Source organism: Panthera pardus, unplaced genomic scaffold, assembly GCF_024362965.1.
Source record: "Panthera pardus isolate Hobbes unplaced genomic scaffold, ASM2436296v1 HiC_scaffold_10, whole genome shotgun sequence".
Classification (NCBI taxonomy): Eukaryota; Metazoa; Chordata; class Mammalia; order Carnivora; family Felidae; genus Panthera; species Panthera pardus.
Genome location: NW_026526655.1, coordinates 7,779,741 through 7,795,117, shown reverse-complemented (window position 1 = coordinate 7,795,117; position 15,377 = coordinate 7,779,741). Strand labels below are relative to the sequence as shown.

Sequence of the window (15,377 nt, the reverse complement as noted above, 5' to 3'; positions counted from 1 at the left end):
TGTTTATAGCAGCACTTTCAACAATAGCCAAATTATGGAAAGAGCGTAAATGTCCATCAACTGATGAATGGATAAAGAAATTGTGGTTCATATACACAATGGAATACTACGTGGCAATGAGAAAGAATGAAATATGGCCTTTTGTAGCAATGTGGATGGAACTGGAGAGTGTAATGCTAAGTGAAATAAGCCATACAGAGAAAGACAGATATCATATGTTTTCACTCTTATGTGGATCCTGAGAAACTTAACAGAAGACCATGGGGGAGGGGAAGGAGAAAAAAAAAAGGGAGGGAGCCAAACCATAAAAGCATAATTCTTAATAGCAGAATCATGGCAATTACAGAATTGTTATGTTTTGCGCGCACACACACACACACACACACACACACATATATGGAAAAAGACTACTTTTCGTTGTAGGATAGTTAAGCATTCAAAGTTGATAATGTCAGAATTCTGATTCCCCTTGTAAGATTTTCTTCATGGCCTGTGGGAACCAAATCCTTTGTGAAACCATGAGTGGCAGAAATAAATACATAATGGAAACTAAAAGCACGGACTTTTAGCTTAACATCTTCCCAGAAGACTATATGCTACCAGCGAGTCTAACTCTAGCACGCCAGTCATTCTCTCTCTCTGAGAGAAATTATGTGTGGGAATGGTGCAGAAAAAACAATAGATCAGCGATCCTGTTGTAGCCACCATGCTTTAGACCCAGAGTGTGCACACATACCTCCTGCCTGTGCTTTGGGCTGTTCTGACAATGCTCAAGGGTGTAAATTCTTTGAGGATGGTCAGGGGCAGATCTTCCCGTTACTGAATTTGCCAGACACAGATGTCAAGTTCTTTTTCTTCCCTAACTTGTCAGCAAATTCTGTTTTTTGAATGATCTACTTTGGGTCAGTTATGAAAACCGGACTTATGTGATAAGCGGAGTTGGGTTTATGATTGTATATTAATTTAAAGACCTAACTATGGCTTTACTCTTATGTTCTCATGCAGTAAGAGGCCTAAGGGGATCTTTTTAGAGATTTCTGGCCTAACCAGCTGATTTTTTTTCTTTTACTATCAAAGAAAAGGAACCTTCAAACTTCTCATAATGAAATAATGAACAAATGGATGAATGAAAGAATGAACAAATGATTGAATGAATCTGACAACAGTCAAAACATGGCAAGACTTGAAAGAAAATTTCATTAAATATATTCAGAAATTGGGAATCAAGAAAATGCTATTAAAGGGCACAATTTTACTCTGGAAAATTATTGCTTACACGTTTTTCTGTTACCGCATTTTCTTGAAGTCACTTTTTTAAAAACTTGGGAATATATTCTTAGAATCTTTATTCTGATTGTGAATACCTTTGTAGTATTTTACTTTGATTTTCTGGCTGAAGATAATATTCATTGTCTGGGGATGGTTATGTTGTTAATTGGAATCTGTGACATGACAATGTTTTGGGAAAGATTTCTTTTAATAGCTTTCTCTGCCTTGTATAAAACAAAGACCCCTTATTAATATGATCTTTGTGTGGTCTAATTCAGATGTTAATCTGGCTTGTTGAAGGCAGGCATCTAACTTGAAACTTTAAGTTTAAACTCAGAAAAATATTAGACCTCTCAAATATAAACACATTGAGAAACTGCTACAGAAATCCATAGAAATCAAAGTACTGACATATGACTGTTATGTGACAAATTCATTAAGTGGATTAGTATCTGGACTCTTCTTCTGTTTGCTTTACTCCTTTTCTTTTTTTTGAAAATATTGTCATGTAATGCTTCCTTAGTTCTATAAATATCCATCAGTTGTGTGCTTTGTATACTGATTTCAAGCCTCAAAATGGCGAATTAAGAGTTTACATTTTTTATGAGAACATTTATAAACTCTTATTTACAGTTAATTTTGTTTTTTTCCATTTCACCTTATATTCTTGTGGCTTCATTTGGGAGCACAGTAACGTACTATGTTGAGTTCTTTTATCACCTCTGAAGATATTCATTGATCCCTTGTGATGAACCCTTGTGAAGCAGCATAGTCCTTGTGGTATTCAGGGCCTCTGATGAGGGGATGAAAATGTACATCAGAAAAATGAGGAGTAGATATGACATTAATCTTGGGCACCTTGAGGAGCTGAGTGCCACCCTGGCATTGCTGAATTGATCATTTCCATAAGGTGGTCCGTGTACCTGGAAAATAAATATTTTTTTTCAGGCTACATGGCGAGTGTCCATTGCTTTGAGCTTCTGAATGTGCAGTTTTTTTCCTTCAGAAAGGAAAATGAAAAAAGCTAAATCTGTTATTTCCTGTTCTTCCCTCCAGTGATTTAGCAGAACTTTTCTATTTTCTTCAGGTAATTAAACCAGAGAGCAATGACAAAGAAACAGAAGGTACCGATGAATTAGATCTCCCTGAAGAGCTCTGTGGAAGCCATCTCCCGCAGCAGTCCGTGAAAGGCTATAATGACAGTCCTGATGTCATTATAGAGGCTCAGTTTGATGACAGCGACTCAGAAGATGGACATGGCAACACACAGAATGTTCTGGTTGATGGTGTTCAGAAACTCTCAGTTTGTGTTCATGACAAAGGTGAGTACTGGATTGCTGCCTGACATTTTATTTTACACTAACCTGATTGTTTTCAGTTTTGGGAGTCTCTCTGTGCTACAGACCTAATCACATGGTACATTTGGGACCTTCCCAATTTCTAACCAGTGGCAGCTTTTAGGACAGCTTCTGGCTGCTGGTTCCTGTGGTTAGTGGTTGCTGTTGTCCTTTCCTAATGGGTCTTGGGTTGTATTGATAGCCAACCTTGACATTTCCTGTGATGTGCCCAGTCCACCCCTGTGGCTCATATGAACAGAATCAAACTGATCTTTCAAATCTAAAAAAGCACTTCATTTTGCCCTTCATTTTGCTTTAACTCAGTATCTTTTTGTCATTGGTGGTGGGACCGGATCACCTTAAATTTGATAAGTAGATTATCTTTTCAAAGTGTTTTGATTCTAAACCTTGAAAAAACCCAGTCTTATTGTCTCTAATCAAAATCTAAGCCATGTGTCCTCCGGATGCAGAAGAAAACAGTTGCAAACACATTGGGGGAGAGCCATGACCAAGGGCCTAGCTGACTCTAGGAGACTAAAGGGAAAGTAGCCCCCCCCAAATTGGAATATTTTACTGGATAGATGTCTAAGACATTTTAAATACAGGGAGTATATTTTCCAGCCAAATTGAGTTCTATCTGTACTATGAAATGGAAATGATTGACCTGGCTAGGCCAACTAGATTATGAGGTTGTTTTTGTTTTGTTTTGTTTTGTTTTGTTTTGTTTCATCAGGAAGAGGTTTCTGGCACAGTCCCCTTGAAAGGCTAGAAGAAATGCCAGAAGATTACTAAAAGAGGATGTTTTATGGACACCTTGTGATAGGGACTGGTGAGCATATCTCACTGACATCCTGAAGTAAGCTGGAGGTGATTTCAGGAAGTGACCGCGTAAGGATCACCCTGTCTCTTCACTGCTGATGAGGTAGTGACGTGGGGTGGTGAGCATTTTCTGAAAACATGCCTAGCTTTTTGGTGCCAAGTGCTGTTCATTCAGAAGGACTTTCCAACTGTGAAATTCCTTTTGGATGAAGAGACTACCGCAGTGGCCCACCAGGTACACTGACCTGAGGCACCCAGGTTCCTTTTGTTTTGTGGCTTGCTTAGTTAACTAGTGATTTACTGTTCAAGACCCAGCCAATTTCGGTTGGATGTTGTTCCTTGCGATTTCATTCTTCTGGTGTTTTTTTTCTTCCTTTAAAACCGGTTGGATACCGTGACCCTCTTCTGAGAGTGCATTTATATAGTAACGACGTCAGTACTGTGAGTCATGTCCTCTCTATGAGAAGAGAGGGAAATAACCAGGACTCCAGATAGCTAAATTCTCCGTCAACAAGATCACCAAGGGAGAGAGATACTTGCAGGACAAGGCCAGGCAAAGGAGCACTTGAAAACTTATTTAGTATTTGGTCCAAAACTACTTCATGGAAACCTAGCTCTGGTGATTGGACTTGGCAGACCTCAGGAGCCTCTTTTCCCCTGGGCTCCAAGTTGAAGGGAGAAGATGCCTTGATTTCTTATTAGTGGTTCGTACCAATACAAAGGCAAGGAAGTGTTGGTGCATGGGAGTGATGACAGAGTTGATGTCAGGGTGGATGCTAATAACCTACTTTGCCCTTTGTTTGGGAAATTCTAATGCCAGACTTGTTCTTGATTTGTCCTCTGTTGTAATTCCCCTCCTTCTCTCTTATAGGTAAATATCACTGAACCCTTTACATGTCTACTGTATGCATGTTTTTTCCTTACTCTTTTTATGGTTTTCCTACCTTACTGTTGTTTATATTGCTTCCTTACTAGGCCTGACTGAGGGAATGGCCTTAATCCTTCCCACAGTATGTGGTACAAATTTTTCTTTCCTTCTAGCCTCTAAATAGAGAGTTTGTGAAACCACATGGCTGTTTCTCATTTCTTGCCCTCTTGATATTTAGGAAAATGGCAATTTGCTCTTTTAAAAATCACGGTGTTTTTTAGGATATTTCAACCAGCTTCTCTTCTCTGGATAACATAAAATCTGGTTACAGTTAGGATGTTAGTACTTTTTGCACCATTTAAGGTTTTGAAATTTGCTGTTGAAACAAACCATAACCTTAAGAACATCATAAACTTTTCCTAAGACTTCTAGAAAGGTTCTTTGCTTTGTGCGTAATTGCAAACGGTTATTAATCTTAGTTCACACTTGTGTTCCAAAGAGCGTTTTTTATTTGTTTATTTTTGTTTTAATCTCACGTTTCTTTTATCTAAAACAGACGTTACCTGTTGCATGTGTCCACAGTGTATATCCCTGTGTGCCCAGGAAACATTCCTGTCTTTGCTGTAACTACCAGTTTCTCTGGTAAGTGCGCAGAGAGCCCGAGGGTCTGCCACAAAAGTCTATTGTTGCATGAAGAAAAAAAGTTTCTCTGGGCACCTCAGACCTGACCAGTAGTTTCTTCTAGGAAGACAGCATGGATAGGCATCACCCTCAGCCCCTGAGAGAGAGTGGGCCAATGAGCTGGGCCCCTTTCGTAGGTCCAGCCCCACAGGCTCCCAAGGCTCAGCTTTTGCCGCTTTCCAGACAGCAGCTTTGTTGTCGGCACAGAAATCTGCCATCTGGGTAGAGACTGGGGGCAACCCAAATAAATTTTCCTTGTTATCAGATATTTGGGTAATGGTTGCCTGGTTAGCAAACTCCAAAGGATAAAAATCATGATGGCCAAGTGATACCATAGCTCTGCATCTTTCATCCTCAGGAATTTGAAGAGCAGTTTTGGCCTCTGAATCTTCGTGCTCACGACCTCATCAGGTTTGATGTACATTTCCTGTCCTCTGTCCTTGCTGGGTCTGCCCGAGATCTTGTTCAGTTTTCTGGTCTGGAGACAAGCCTCTACCAGTACCCTGATGACTGAACATGGGCTTGAATGTAGAGCCAGTGACCCTTTCACTTGTCTTCTGTCTCCTGGCCACCTCCAGCTCTTTTCTGGAGGAAGAATGTGCATGGAATCCTTGATCCCTTTTGAGAGTTGAATCTTACTACTCCTTCTGGGGCCTGCCCCAGTTGGCTTCGGGATCAGGATGAGACCTTTTTTCTCACTTAAGGTTCGTCTCCTTCCAGTGACACGCCCGTTCAGTGCCTCTGTTTAAGTCCCATTCCCTTGGATGAAAAGTGACTGTATTTCCCTTTGGGTAAGAAAAGAGGACCCATATGATTATTCTCTTGTGGTACTTCTGGGTTATTTAAATACCAAGAACCCATTCTTCGAATCCATTCTTTGTTGGAGCTAAATTTCTTCTGTTTCCAGGTTCTGAGATCGCATCTTCCCTAAATGATAATTAGTGCAACTAGAAGGCAGTCAGGTTTAGTTCAGAAATTATATCAAAAATTAAATATACTTTCCCGTCAACCACAATTTGGGACAATGTTTTGAAATCTCATTTTAAAAAAGGTAAAGCCATATCCAGACCTGTGTTAGAAGGGTACAGTGGAATTTTGGCTTCTCTGTCTTTTAGACTCAGTGGGCAATGCAGTCCTATCAGGTGTGATTCAGGTAGAGGCATTTGGTCAGGACCTAGAATGTCTAAGGCCCAAATCCTGTGCTAGACTAGCCATTCCTCCCTGTGAAGTCCCCAAAAGAAATATAGGCACAAAGGATATATATTCTGCAAGGCAGAGAAGCAGTTCTTTATTAATTGAGGCTTTGACCCAAGCCAGAATGATTCTAGCAGTCTACACCTCCACCAGCAGTGCCTGAGACTTCTTACATCATCTCATTCCTGCCAACAGCCAGCATTATCCAGCTTTCTAGTTTTTGTAATCTAGATTACGTTCTGCAGATTGCCCTTCTATATCATTTGCCTATTGTTCTATCAGGGTTACTGTTCTCTTGTTGATTTGTAGGAATTTCTGATTTATTCTCTATAATAATCACATTTCCATTTTTGGCATTACAAATATCTTCTGCCATTCTGTCATTTAGTCATTTCTCCACTAACCTTGTGATGTCCTTTATTGAACAAAACCCTTAATTTTAATGTGATAGAATTAATTGTGTACTTTATGGGTTTTTAAGTTTTTCCCTATTCTTAGTTCAAACAGATGTTCTCCAGTATAATCTTTTTTTAACTCCATAGTTTTGCCATTTGTTTAACTTTATAATGTGGATTCTTTATTTATGGAGATTATTACCTGGTTTCTTTCCAAATCTATTTCAGATATTGAACCATCTTAGGAATTCAAAGATGTCCTTGAATTCTTGGATAAATTCTATTTAGTCCCAATGTATTATTTCTTTTTAAATACACTGTTGGATTTACTTAGGTAATATTTAGGGCAGAATTTTTCTGTCATGTTAAATAGACCTATCATTTTGTTGTCATTATCTGATTTTTAGAATCAAGAGTATATTAGCTTCATGAAATGTTCTGGTCAGTTTTTGGTTTTCTTATTTTTCCAAAACAGGTTATGTAGGATAGGAATTCCTTAAAATTTGGTAGAACTTACTGTAAAATTGTTTGCACCTGCTGTTTTTTTAGAAGGCAAGATCTTTGCTCTTTTCATAGCTTTTATACTGACTGATCTGTTCAACTTCTTTCTTTTTGTGCCAAGTTTGGCATAATTTAATGGGAATTTATCTTTTTGAATTTATTAGCCTAGAGATAATCCTGATACTTTTTAATAGTTCTTCATTATTTAAGAAAACTTCTTGTGCCTGTGCTTTTGCCTCCCATTTCATTCTGTATTTTGATTATTTGAATCTTTCTTTTTTTCTTGGTCACCTTTTTTTTTTTAAGTTTATTTATTTTGAGAGAGAGCGAGTGCAAGTGGGGGAGGGAGAGAAATCAGAAGCAGGCTTCACGCACTGTCAGTGTGGAGCCTGATGTGGGGCTCAGTCTCACAAACTGAGATCATGGCCTGAGCTGAAATCAAGAGTCTTGCCGCTTAACCAACTGAGTCACTCAGGTGCCCCTTTCTTGGTAACCCTTGCTTGCCAAAGATCTCTCTTGTTAATCTTTTCAAGGAACATGCTTTTTGGTTGTGTTATTTTTCTCTGTTTATTGTTGATGATGCTGTTCTGTATATCATTGATACTTGCCCTTATCTTTGTTAGTTATTAAAGTTTATTGAGAGAGAGAGAGAGAGAGAGAGAATGTGAGTGAGTGGGGGAGGGGCAGAGAAAGAGAGAGGGAGAAGGAGAATCCCAAGCAGGCTCCATGCTGTGAGCACGGAGCCCAACGCGAGGTTCGATCTCATGAACTGTGAAATCATGACCTGAGCCAAAACCAAGAGTTAGACGCTAAACCAACTTAGCCAGCCAGGGGCCCCTTATCTTTGTTATTTAATTCTCTATTTTAGGGGTTTGCTTTTTTGCCCTTCTCCTAACTTCTTGAGTTGAATACTTAGCTTATTACTTTTAACCTCTCCTGTTTCCTTTGAAATGTTTTCAGAGCTATAAATTTCCCCCCAAATACTTCTTTAGCTGTATTCCAAGGATTTTGATATATAGTATCTTTATTATTAGTTAGTTCTAAGTATTTAATTTCCTTATAATTTCTTCCTTAACTAAATTGTGGCTTGGTATATTTTGAAGTTGTATTGTTAGGGGTGCATATGTGTATACTAGGCTATAGCTTGATATACTTTTGTATATATGCATACCCATGTTGTATTTACACATAATAATCACAATCACTGATACTTATTGAGTATTTACTGGGTGCTAGGCCCTGTCTAAGTACAGTTGACCCTTGAACAACAAATGGGGGCTGGGGCACTGAACTCCCCTGTAGTCAAAAATCCACATTCAACTTTTGACCCCCCAAAACTCAACTACGAATAGCCTACTATTGACTGGAAGCCTTACCAATAACATAAGCAGTTGATTAATGCATATTTTGTATATTTATTACGTACTCTTTTCTTAAATAAAATAGTCTAGAAAAAAGAAAATGTTATTGAGAAAATCGAAAGGAAGAAGGCATACATTACTATATGTATATATACTATATTATATACTATATGTATATAATTACATTATTATTTACATTACTATATGTATTTATTCAAAAAAATCCATATGTAAGTGGACCTGAGCAGTTCAAATGTTCAAGGGTCAACTATATTTATAATTAATCCTCATTATGTTCAGCTATTTTTTCTTACAACATTCCTAGTATCTGTTTCAGGAATATTAACAGTATTTATCTCAGAGATACTTGTAGCTTTTTATTTCCAAAGCACAGGAATGATACACAGTTGGTAAGTATACTTTAGAAGAGTCCCCCAGTAGCTTTCTAAAAAATATCAATGCCTGGATACCACCGTAGGCATTCTGATTCTAGTTGATCTGGTATGTTTAAAAAGCTCTCCAGAGAGTCAAGGACTCTACCATGTAGCCACAATTGAACGGTTCTAGACTTGTCCTCTTAACCATTATGCTATATATCCCTCCTCATAGCTACCAGTACTCATAGCACAGGTTAAATATTTCATGGTGGCTCAACCCTTGGTAGAATAATTTGATTCAGCCAAGGATCATCAATAGGTACTAAAACTATTACTCTATAAGCCTTTTTCTTGTGTAACTTACCTTCAGGTATTTTATATTCTATGTCTCTTTGACATGGCATGGAGCAAGAGTGCTATTAGTGGGAACCTGGGACAGTGGAAATGGCAGTAGACTTGGGAGTAAGATGAGCAAGTTTGCAGTCTCCACTCTGCTTCTGAAATAAGGGAGTTGGGCAGAATTATGCCAGGAGTTCCATCTAGCTAAAAAGTTCTGTGATTAAATGTATATTCTCTAATATTAAGGGTTTAGTCAGAGACGTTGTGACAAGTCATGGAAAGAAATGGTTTTGGGGTTTCTTCCATTGGTGCCTGCCCGGTCTCAAAACCGTCCCAGGCTGTGCCACTTACCTTTGCCATTGGTTTAGTCATCCAATGACGAGGATGTTGCTGGTGCTCTGCTGAGCCGAAGCCTGACGAAGGTGAAAGGATGGTGAATGCATGCTTCCATCCGTCTCGAGTGTTTTCACCAAGAGCCTGCCAAGTGCCAGGCACCTTCTGTAGCCCTGTCCTCGGTACTTGGGGAGCTCTTCAGGAAGTACCTCCCTGCTGACTCCTACTGCTCCTCTTCACCCCCTCAGCCTTGTTTTCCTGACAGCTGACCCCAGAGCTGCTTTGTCTGCCTGTGGGAAGGTTAATGCTGATTACAGTAATTTAAATGAATTGCTTGCTGTTTATGTCTTTTTGTCTCACTGCACAGCAAGCCGTACTATTGTCTGTGTATCAGATAATTTCTATTTTGAGTTTTCATTGAAGTATTTATGCCTATCTCATCTCTGCTGTATTGTTCACCGAGCACAGCACCTCTAGGGTCTCTGGGCTGACTGCTGCCCTGTTCTCGTCTTGTACCGTCCTCCAGAGCGTATGAGCTGCAGAAAGAAAGTGCTGAATCAGCTCCCCACATTCTGCAAGTCTCCCCACATTCTGCAAGTGATGTGAGAGTCAGAAACAGTACAGAGTGTAAAAGATATGACTGCAGCCTATTTAGAAGATTTTGTGGTTCATCTTACTGGGGACATGAAATTAGGTGCTTTTCAGCTTCTATTTTGTGATGTGTAATATTTTTATTTATTTAAAGTTGATTTATTTATTTTGAGAGAGAGCGCCCGAGTAGGGGAGGGTCAGAGAGAGAGAGTGGGAGAGGGAATCCCACTAACAGCACAGAGCCTGATTCAGGGCTCGATCTCATAAACCATGAGATCATGACCTGAGCTGAAATCAAGAGTTGGACACTTAATCGACTGAGCCACCTAGGTGCCCCAGTGTACTTATTTCTAGTTGTGTTTCTCTGCACATTTAAGGAAAATTTCAGGTTTCATAGTGATTTGTTGGGTGTTAATGAAGCTAATGAGATTATAGTAGATATAATCACAGTGGAAATACTGAGAAAAAAGTGGAATTAACCTCTAAAATGTACTTGTTTATACTTTAAATCTAAGATCTTAGAAAATTCTAGAAAACACATTAAAAAAACACATAAGCACACATTCTGTTAGTCATTAGAGCAAGGGTTAGCCAACGTATTCTGTAGAGGGCCATACAGTAAATATTTTCAGTGTTGTGGCCACACGCACAGGCACAACATGAACAGACATGGCTGGATCTGGCTTGCTGGCCAGCTTCGTCGCTGATCCCTGCTTTACATCAGGAGAGAATGAGAAGGAAAAGAACAAATAATGTCTTAGTATCATTTCGAGAAGAGTTTTGATCTTATGGACCTTCTGAGACAGTCTCAAACCATACTTGAAGAACCACTGGTTTAAACTATTGGAATTGATAGTTGCCGAACAGGACTTTAATGTGTTTTAATTATTTTTTATTGTTAGGAAATTCAACAGTTCCTTGTTTTAAGTGGTTATTGGATTGGTTTATTTTCTTGTTTTTTCCTGTGGGGTACTAATTATAATAATTCAGGCTGAATTCTATTGCCTCAATCCTTTTCTCAGTTGTGGGGTATTTTGGGGGGACAATTTGTGCCCTTTTCTGCTGTTTTGACTGTAGCCTAGTCTGTGTGCATCTTAATTTATCACACCTATTCATATTGTGAATTAAAAAATCTTAGATCCTCTTCATATGCTTAATAGTTTATATATGGCATTATCTCACACATTTCTTACTAGAAAAAACTTGAATATTTTGTGTTTTGGGGTATTAATTTGAAAGGACATTTTTTCTAACATTTTCCTCCAGATAATTATTGGTATATTAAAGACATATTCGGGATGTTATAATGTGGGGTTTTTTTTTTTAGCTGGAAACCTTAATGAGTGCTCTTATTATTTCTGATAATTTTTTAGTTGGTTGTCTTGATTTTGTAGGTATGAAATAGTTTCTATCTGCAAATAATGATTTGCACCTTCCTTTCTAATTTTGGCCTTCTTATTTATTACCTCATTTCACTGGCCATTGCTTTAAGAGCCGTATTACATAATAGTGGTGATTGCCTTCTTCTGGACTTTAATGGAAATGCTTTCAGTATTATACCCTCCAGCACAGGGCTGGTTGTTGGCTTGAGACCAAGTTAACCGAGTGTCCTCTTTCTTTTTTACTAAAAGTTCCTATTGGGAATGGATATTGACTTTTTCTTTTTCAAGTGTGTTTTGAGTTTCTTTCACGATACTGTTTTTCCCTTTGGCTTATTTACATAACATAAAACATTGAATAATTCTTGCATCCCTCATGTGACCATGCCCCTCATTTGGTCATGGTATGTAACATGTTTTAACATGTGGCTCGATTTTCTTTGGAAAGAATTTGTGATTTTGGGATTTTTTTGTACAAAATGTGAGATTGGTCTGTGGTTTCTTTTTATTGTACTGTTTTTGTTATTTTGGTATTAGGCTCTGTTAACTTTGTAGGAAGAATTGGGGAGCCTTTTTCTTAGTGCTTCGGAGCAGTTAAAACAACATCGAGAATGATCAGATTTTCTCGATGATTGAAGCATTTAAAGAACTCGTACTTGAAATGTGGGCTAGGGTTTCTTTAGTTGGCAACTTTTCCACCTCTGATGACTATTGGTTTCTGTAGGGATTTTTTCCTCTTCTTGCATAAATTTTGATAATTTGTATTTTCCAGGAAAATTACATATCTTAACCACATATTCTCATATAGTGGGATTGAGTTGTACAAAGTCTTTTCAGTTGTTCAGTTTTGTCTGCACCTATTATCATAGCCTCTTTCAATTTTCCCTTCATTTTGAAATTTCACTAGCTATTGACCTGTTTAATTTTTAATAGAAATTTATTTTTACTGTTTTTATTTATTGCAAGTAACCAATTTCTATTTTTTTATTACTAAGGATATTCTTTCGGACATGTTAAAATCTGAGGTGATCATGTGTAGTTGGAAGTGCAAGTTGAAGTTCATGACAGAAGTTTGAACTGGAAAAATGTACATTTAAAGAGTCACTGGCATCTAGTTCGTTTCTTGAAGAGCCGCCCTGTTCTCCTTCTGTCAGAGGGACCTGCCCCTTCTCTTCTAACCCTGGGCTCTCCTTCTTGAAAGCAATAAATATTGTTTGTCAAACTATCCCCCGTCCTCAAGTCTCTGTCATAAGCAGAAACTCTTGTAGGTGAAGAAAACGTGTGTGTGTGTATGGTAAAATATATATAGAATAAAACTTGTCATTTTAACCAGTTTTAAATACACAATTCAGTTGCATTAATTACATTCGTGATTTTGTGCAGCCATTACTACTATTCATTCCAAAAATTTTTCATCACCCTAGCCAGAACTCTAGAACTGTTGAGCCCTAATTCTTCGTTTCACCTACCCCAGCCCCTGATAGTCACTGATCTTATTCCTCTCTATAAATTTGTCTATTGTTGGTATTTCACAAACGTGGAATCATACACTGTTTCTCCTTTGTGTCTGTCCTATTTCCTTTAGCATAATGTTTTCATAGTTCATTCATGTTGTAGCATGCATCAGCATGTCAGTCCTTTTTATGCCTGAATAATATTTCATTATATTGTGTGTCCCACATTCTGTTTATCCATGAATACTTGAATTGTTTCCACCTTTTGGCTATTGAATAGTGGATAATGCTGAAATGATCGTTGGTACACAAGTATCTGTGTGCCTGTTTTTAATTCATTTGGACTTATACCTGGGAGTAGAATTGCTTTCATGTGGTGATTCTCTATTTAGCAGTTTGAAGAATGTGGGTTTTTTTTTAACTTATTTATTTTGAGAGAGAGTGAGAGAGGGAGAGAGAGAGAGAGAGAATCCTGAGCAGCCTCTGCACCGTCAGCATAGAGCCCAATGCGGGGCTCGAGCTCATGAATTGTGACATCATGACCTGAGCTGAAGTCAGATGCTTAAACAACTGAGCCACCCAGGCGTCCCATTGTAGGATTTTTTAAAGGATCTTTTTTTGGAAATTAAATACATGGTTTCTAGAAGGGTTAATAAAAATAGAAAATCATGATGAATTATAAGAAATCTTGAAGTAATAATAACTATATCTGTTCTTTATTGAAACATAATTGGGGCTTCCCCAATTCTTTCACTGGCTTGTCCATTTTACTTCCTCTTCCCATTTTTTATCATGCAATCACTCCTACCTAGGTGCCTAGTTTCTTTTAGACATCTCAGCAGGCATAGGGGGCTTGGGTTTTAGAACATTACAAGTAATTTACTTTACAGACTCTACCCTGCCCCAGTCTATCCCTTATAGCACCTCTAATAGACATGCCTGTTGTCTTTCTTGCCCTTTTAATACAAAATTATTACAATAGAAATTTACATACAAAGAAATAATCTATAATAAACCTTGTTCATGCTTTTATCTGAAAACAGGAATTTCCCACAACTCTAGCATGTCCGCCACAATGTGTACCTGCCCTTCTAGAGATTGAGTGAAGACTTGAAGGTCTCTGGAGCTACCTTCCTCGTGGCTCCTCTAGCCCCCTTTTCGGTGTGGTGCTCCTGATTCTGTTGCTTGCTTGTCCACTTCTAGCTTTATATTTGGATTCCTGGATTACTTGGTAATCCACTTTTCTTGGGCTTACTGGTAATGAAAAGGGAAGATCAGCAACTTTTTGCAGTGGTATCATTTTCTCCTTACTTCCTGTCCCTTGCTCACTAGATTTCAGTTACCCTTAAGGTCTTTCTTCCCAGTCCACCCACTCATCCCCTTCTCTGGTACTTTCCAGGTCAGCCCAGTCTATGCTAGTGACAAGGGTTATTTGTATCTGATTATAGTCACATTACCATAGAAATCGTAGAATTCTCGACCTGTGTGGGTCCTACCTACAAGATCGTGTGCTCTTCTTGACATGTGATACAGTCTACCCCTAAGGGCTTTCAGTGGAGCACTTCACATTGTTTGTAAATATTTCATAGCACTAAGTGAAAACAATAAATTTGCTTTCAGTAAGACTCCAAGGTCAGCCTCGCTTGTGGTACAAATGATACCAGCCCACTATGGTAGCATTGACTTTCCTTACCGATCAGAAGCTGTAGTTAACAGTTACATGTTTTTGATAAAACAACAATAGAATAGCAAATTAACTTTCAGTTCGGTTAAGTTGCTAAAAATACTTCCAAGTGTGAGATCCTGGGCAAAAATTAATGTTTAAAAATGTGCAATAAAAAAATCTGCTGTGATTAAAAGGTTAGAAACAACTGATTTAGTTCATTCCTTTTGTTTTACAGACAAGGAAACTGAGGCTCAGAGAAGTTACTTGGCTTGTCCAGTGTCCCACAGGAAGTTAGTGAGTTCATAAAAGAAAAATACTTTGTACTTACCATAACAAACTTCTGCATATGGATCATATTATTTAAGGAGCAAAGCATACCAGATCAATTTAATTTCTTTCTGTAAGAATATGTTCGGCATTGTTCGTTGCCCACCTAATGTCTATTTCCCTTTTTCCCTTTCCCACATGTGTTCAGCTTTTCATCTGTTCCTTCCCCAGATTCCTTGTACTGTGGGTGAAGGTGACTCCAGCTGCCGAGCTGAGTCTTGGTTGCCTTAATACCAGTTGCTTGGTATGCTTGCTTACCTTATGCCAATTGAACTTTCTGCAGAATTGGAAGTATTCTAATCTGTACTGTCCAGTACGGCAGCCACTAGCTGCCTGTGATGGTTGTCCATTTGACATGTTAGTGTGACTGAGAAACTGAATTTTTAATTGTATTTCATTTTCATTAATTTTATTTTAAATCGCTACATGTGGTTTGTGGTTACTGTGTTAGACATTATATCTTCATACCATTTCCTCTTCCCAAGA

The 15,377-nt window shown here is 38.3% G+C and overlaps 1 protein-coding gene across 7 annotated transcripts in view; it reads left to right on the top strand.

Moving 5' to 3' along the window:
• The window catches only part of DIS3L2 (DIS3 like 3'-5' exoribonuclease 2), a 345,141-nt gene that overhangs the window by 120,781 nt on the left and 208,983 nt on the right, over positions 1-15,377 (top strand). For 6 of the 7 annotated variants that reach the window (XM_019445568.2, XM_019445569.2, XM_019445566.2 and 3 more), the window contains one exon: positions 2,357-2,591. In XM_019445568.2, coding sequence (XP_019301113.2) covers positions 2,357-2,591 — 235 coding nt within the window. Of the gene's footprint in view, positions 1-2,356; positions 2,592-3,413; positions 3,529-4,849; positions 4,936-15,377 lie in introns of those variants that run through there. The other variant, XM_019445570.2, reaches the window with a different exon arrangement.